General features: G+C 49.3%; 1 protein-coding gene across 1 annotated transcript; it reads left to right on the top strand.

Moving 5' to 3' along the window:
* The first annotated feature begins 4066 nt into the window (after positions 1-4066).
* Positions 4067-5017, top strand: LOC140901859 (olfactory receptor 6N1). Its single transcript, XM_073321283.1, has one exon. The coding sequence runs from the start codon at positions 4067-4069 to the stop codon at positions 5015-5017; it is 951 nt and encodes a 316-aa protein (XP_073177384.1).
* Positions 5018-6526: the final 1509 nt, after the last annotated feature.

The raw sequence follows: 6526 nt of genomic DNA, 5'->3' as shown, positions 1-6526 counted from the left end.
GGGCCAGAGCCCGAGCTCTGGGAACCTCCCACCCTGCAGGATCCTACATCCCAGACTCCAGCCTGAGCCTGGAAATCTACCCAGCAATGAAACAGCCCCACAGGCTGAGCCCCACAAGCATTGGCTGGCACATGCGACGAGCAGCTTTTCCTTCGCTGTGCAGACACACCCAGAGGGACTACAGTGCTGGAACAGACCCTAGATATTCAGGCCTGTCTGTAAAGGCCTATACTCTAAGAATTTAGGTGTATTCTAATCACATAGCTAGTTATCGAGGTATAAAAGAAAGAATCAAAATCACTGTCTGACTGTATAAGGCCTTTTCTCACTGTGACAGTCTGAGGCCCTGTTCTTAGGCTAAGGCCTTTGGCTAAGCAGCAGAGGCAGCCATAAGCTGGGAAGCGATTGGTCACATCCTCACATCCCAAACTAGTCCCACTTAAAGAAGGTGCTCTTGGGCTGTTAGGATACAATCCTGTCCTGATAATGCCCATCGCCTCCAGAGAAAGAGAAGTGCCTAGAAGATGTAAAAGGAAACTTAGTTTGATAGCATCCTGTCTGGAAAGAACTCACTTATCAAGAGCTGGGATGCGAAATCCTCACTCCTTTATTGTTTTGTCATTATAGTTCCCACTTTGCTATTGTTTATTTGCATGGTCTCTGTCTGGTTCTGTGATTGTTTCTGTCTGCTGTATAATTAATTTTGCTGGGTGTAAACTAATTAAGGTGGTGGGATACAATTGGTTACATAATCATGTTACAATATGTTAGGATTGGTTAGTTAAATTTCTGTAAAATGATAGGTTAAGGTATAGCTAAGCTGAACTCAAGTTTTACTATATAGTCTGCAGTCAATCAGGAAGTGGGTGGGGGGGAGAATGGGAACAGGAATGGGGATGGGGAAATTGGAATCATGTTTTGCTAAGGGGGGGAAATAGGAACAGGGACACAGGTAAGGCTCTGTGGTGTCAGAGCTGGGAAGGGGGACACTAAGGAAGGAAACTGGAATCATGCTTGCTGGAAGTTCACCGCAATAAACATCAAATTGTTTGCATCTTTGGACTTCGGGTATTGTTGCTCTCTGTTCATGTGAGAAGGACCAGGGAAGTAAGTGGGTGAAGGAATAAGCCCCTAACAACCTGGTCCTATGCCCGATGCATTAGCAGTGGGTGAAAACACAGAACCTTTTGGGGCCCTTGGTGATAGTTTGTTTATGGCCTCAGACTGAGAGTCATTAACAAAACATTTTCATCAATGACCTGAACGAGCCCTTAAAATCATCACTGAAAAAGTTTGGAAATGACACACGACTTGGGGGAGTGGTAAATAATGAAGAGGACGGATCAGAGAGATCTGGATCACTTGTTAAACTGGGAGCAAGTAAATGGTGTTCGTTTTAATGGCTAAATGCAAATCTATACATCTAGGAACCTAGAATGCAGACCATAGGTACAGCATAGGGGACTCTCTCCTGGGAAGCAGCGACTCTGAAAAAGATTTGGGGGTTGTGTTGGATAATCAGCTGAATAAGAGCTTCCAGTGAGACGCTGTGGCCACAAAAGCAAAGGCGACCCTGGGATGCATCAACAGGGGACTACTGAGTAGGAGCAGCGAGGTTATTTTACCTCTGTATTGGGCACTGATGCGACCGCTGCTGGGATCCTGTGTCCAGCTCTGATGCCCACCATTCAAGGAGGATGTTGATAAATTGGAGAGGGGTCAGAGCAGAGCCAGGGGTTGGAAAACCTGCCTCGTCGTGACTGACTCAAGGACCTGAGTCTATTTAGCTTAACAAAGCAAAGGTGACTTCATCCCAGTCTACCAGTACCTCCACGGGGAACAAACATTTAATAATGGGCTCTTCAATATAGCTTCCAATGGCTGGAAGTTGAAGCTACAGAAAGTCAGGTTGGAAATAAGGCTCACATTTTTAACTGAGAGCAATTAACAATTGGGACAACTTACCAAGGGCCGTGGTGGATTCTCCATCACTGGCCTTTTTAAAATCCAGATGGGATGTTTTTTTGCTCAGGAATTATTGTGGGGGCAGTTCTCTGGCCTGTGTTGTACCGGGGGTCAGTTTAGATGATCGCCGTGGTCCTTTCTGGCCTTGGAATGTGTGAATAACTGCTGGGCATCTGACTCCTGTGCCTTGCACTTTGTGTGGTTATTTACACTTGTGTAAAATCCCCCCCTTTTGCACATGTGTAAAGACTACACAAGATGCAGAGCAGGGGGGAAAAATCAGTCATAAGAACATAAGAATGGCCATACTGGGTCTGACCAAGGGTCCATCTAGCTCCATATCCTGTCTCCTGACAGTGGTCAATGGCAGGTGCCCCAGAGGGAATTAACAGAACAGGGAATCATCAAGTGATCCATCCCCTGTCCCTCATTCCCAGCTTCAGACAAAGAGCGGCTAGGGCCACCTTTCCTGCCCATCCTGGACATTGTTGGACCTATCCTCCATGAATTTATCTAGGTTTTTTTTTTGAACCCTGTTATAGTCTTGGCCTTCACAACATTCTCTGGCAAGGAGTTCCACAGTTTGCCTGTGCGTTGGGTGAAGAAATACTTCCTTTTATTTGTTTTAAACCTGCTGCCTATTCATTTCATTTGGTGGCCCCTAGTTCTTGTGTTATGAGAAAGAGTAAATAACACTTCCTTATTCACTGTGTCCACACCAGTCACGATTTTATAGATGTCTATCATATCCCCCCTTAGTCGTCTCTTTTCCAGTCCCTTAATTCCTCTTTTTTCCCCTCCTAAATTATGAGATTCATTTTACATGGCATTAAAAATGTGGACTGGACTGATGCTAATAATATGCCACTCTTTCATCTACAGATCTCAACGTGGTTTACTAAGGAGGTGAGTATCTTTATGCCCTTTATCCAGATGGGGAAACTGAGGCACAATAAGGGGATGTGACTGCCCCATGAGCACCAGCCGAGCACTGGAATAGACCCCAGATCTGCCTGAGTCCCACATCAGGGCATTATTCACTAGTTCACACTGCTTCCCCAGCCACTGACTCATCTGCATAGTGTATGACCGTGGGCCGGTCACTTAGGGCTGGATTCACAAAAGAATTTAGGAACCTAGCTGCCCACTTGAGGGTCCTAAATCCCAGGCTCAGACCTCAACGCAATTCACAATTCACAGGTGCTAAAACTTGCCTGGCTCCAAAAAGCTTGCAGCCAAACCTTCCTGTCCCTGCCTTTGAGCCTATGCATGGCAGCCCCATGCCAGGTGTCCAGCTCCCTGGGCCCCAGAGTGATTCACAAACTGGGGGCAAACCAGTGTTCCTCTGCCTAACACATGGGAGGAGCCCAATCCTGCAAGTGTGCTCGGAGCTCACCCGCCGGATCAGACCCCTGTAGACGAGCTTACCCAAAATATGGGAGAGGTTCTGCCTTATAACTTGTAGCCCAGCGATTAGGGCTGGCTCAAGTCCCCACTCCACCTGTGGGGGGAAGAAATGGTCTGAATGCAAGGGGTTGGACTAGAGGACGTCTCGAGATCTCTTCGAATCCTACACTTCTATGAGTCTGCAAAATGCCCTTTTATAACACTGTGACATGGGCACCAACTCCTGGAGCACACATAGAAAAAAAATAGTGGGTGCTCAGCACCCACTGGCAGACAAGCTCCCCCCCCCAGCACCTCCCATCCACCGGCAGCCCCCCCCCCCCGATCAACTCCTCCCCTCCCTCCCTCCCAGCACCAATCAGTTGTTCCGTAGAAAGTAGGAGGCTGGGGGGGTAGTGGGAACACTCGGGGGAGGGGGTAGAACTGGGTGGAAGAGGAGGGCCGGGTGTGGGGGCTTAGGGGAAGGGGTTGGGTTGGGGTTGAGGGGGGGATTGAGCTCCCGCTGGAGGCCCAGAAGAAGCCAGGGCCTGTGCACTGTGCTCTAACCTGGTGCCAAAAACTTATTTCCACATTGTTTTTTCCCAGTAGCTAGTGTGCGGGACTGGAACACAGGACAACTGGGTCCTACTGAGGAAAAGCACTAGATATTGTTATTATTACCTTGCCGTCGTTACAGATCAGCCCAGCGGGGGACATGGAAGCCACCAATGAGACATGGGAAGCTGAATTTTTCCTGGTGGGGTTCCCAGATCTCGAGCGCTTTCACCTCCTGCTTTTTAACCTCCTGTTGTTCACCTACTTACTCATTCTTGGTGGCAATACTGTCATTCTGATGCTTATCCGGGCCAACCCGCATCTTCATGTCCCCATGTATTATTTTGTGGCCATTCTGTCTTTCTTGGAGGTGTGGTACACCACAGTGACCATCCCCAAGATGTTGGCCAACCTCCTGGATAGCAGGAAGCCCATCTCCTACAGGGGCTGCCTCTTGCAGGTGTATTTCTTCCATGCATTGGGTATTACAGAGGCCTGTTTGCTCACGGCAATGGCCTACGACCGATACTTGGCCATCTGCAAGCCTTTGCACTACCCATCCGCCATGACCCCCAAGAGTTGCCTCTGGCTAGTGGCAGGGTGCTGGGCGTGTGGCTTTATGTGGCCTGTGCCAGAAATCATCCTGCTCTTCATGTTGCCCTTCTGCGGGGCGCACCGCATAGAGCACCTCTTCTGCGACTTCCCCTCGCTGCTCAGCTTGGCCTGTGCTGATGTGTCCACCAGCACCACCATAGACTTTGCCCTCCACTCCTTGGTCATCCTCGGCCCCACCGCCCTCATCCTCTTCTCTTATGTGAAGATCCTGAGCGTTGTCATCAAGATCCAGGGTTCGGAAGGGCGGCGAAAGGCCTTCTCCACCTGTGCCTCTCACCTGACCATGGTCCTGGCCTTTTTCGGCACCACTGGTTTTATGTACATCCGCCCAGCACGAAGCCAGCCTTCATACCACGACAGGGTGGTGGCAGTGGTCTATGCAGTTCTAACCCCTCTCTTCAACCCACTGATTTACAGCTTGAGGAACAAAGATATTCAGGAAGCAATTGGCAATCTCATGAAACTGCCACCGATTTCCAGTGTGACCTCAGGCTAGTCACTTAGTCTGGGATTTTTCAAGAGCCTCCAGGCACCCAAAGTAGAAATAGGGTGGCTAACACCCTCAGGCCTTGTCTAGACCCAAAAGCCTTGGATCTGGATTATGAGGCTCACAAGCCCCCCCCCCCACCCCCACCCCACAGTGGGGACATAGTTATATAGGTATACAGTACTTTATACTGGGATGGTTATTCCCATGCAGGAAGGTGAATAAGCTATACCAGTATAAGGCATCTTTATCCCAGTATAATGGCATCCACACTAGGGTTTATACCAGTATAACTACTGGAGCCCAGGGACCCTTTGTTGCCAGCTGGCAGAGGGCTTGGGAAGCGGGGTTGCACTGAGTTTTACAGGGATGCCCTGGGACAGATATATGCATCATGAATCACCAGGGGGTGGCATGTGAATCATAGAATCATAGAATATCAGGGTTGGAAGGGACCTCAGGAGGTCATCTAGTCCAACCCTCTGCTCAAAGCAGGACCGATCCCCAGTTAAATCATCCCAGCCAGGGCTTTGTCAAGCCTGACCTTAAAAATGTGAGGTCTCTGTTGAGAGCCAGTTGCCCTCTGGTCACCATAATCATTGTGAAATGTGTGTAAGGATAATATTTAAGGCATCACGTATCTGTACTGAAAATTATGTTCTTAAGGTAAAGTAAAGGCCTCGACATTGGTGAGGCCTCATCTGGAGTACTGTGTCCAGTTTTGGGCCCCACACTACAAGAAGGATGTGGATAAATTGGAGAGAGTCCAGCGAAGGGCAACAAAAATGATTAGGGGTCTAGAACACATGACTTATGAGGAGAGGCCGAGGGAGCTGGGATTGTTTAGCCTGCAGAAGAGAAGAATGAGGGGGGATTTGATAGCTGCTTTCAACTACCTGAAAGGGGGTTCCAAAGAGGATGGCTCTAGACTGTTCTCAATGGTAGCAGATGACAGAACGAGGAGTAATGGTCTCAAGTTGCAGTGGGGGAGGTTTAGATTGGATATTAGGAAAAACTTTTTCACTAAGAGGGTGGTGAAACACTGGAATGCGTTACCTAGGGAGGTGGTAGAATCTCCTTCCTTAGAGGTTTTTAAGGTCAGGCTTGACAAAGCCCTGGCTGGGATGATTTAACTGGGAATTGGTCCTGCTTCGAGCAGGGGGTTGGACTAGATGACCTTCTGGGGTCCCTTCCAACCCTGATATTCTATGATTCTATGTCACCATGTTTCGGACCGGTTGCTTTCAGGCACGGGTAACTAACGCTTCTCTCCCTGTCTGCTCATTGTGAATGGCCCGCTTCATGGTGGCGGTCTGTTTGCATGGTGAACCTGATGCTCATCAAAAGACTGTGACACTTACAAGAGGGAGAAGCCAGAGGCATAGGTGCTGACTCCGCATCCGCCCCCGCTGCTCGGCTCCTAGTCCTCCGCCTCCCTCCCAGAGCCTCCCGACCGCTGCAATCAGCTGTTCAGTGGCATTCAGGAGGCACTGGGAGAGGTGGGGTAGGAGCAGGGGC

This window comes from Lepidochelys kempii, chromosome 23, assembly GCF_965140285.1.
Source record: "Lepidochelys kempii isolate rLepKem1 chromosome 23, rLepKem1.hap1, whole genome shotgun sequence".
Lineage (NCBI taxonomy): Eukaryota > Metazoa > Chordata > Testudines > Cheloniidae > Lepidochelys > Lepidochelys kempii.
This window is presented reverse-complemented; position numbering and strand designations above follow the sequence as displayed.

What these genes read in the sequence shown, in the direction of transcription:
- LOC140901859 (XM_073321283.1), top strand. Translation starts at nt 4,067, where the DNA reads ATGGAAGCCACCAATGAGACATGGGAAGCTGAATTTTTCCTGGTGGGG.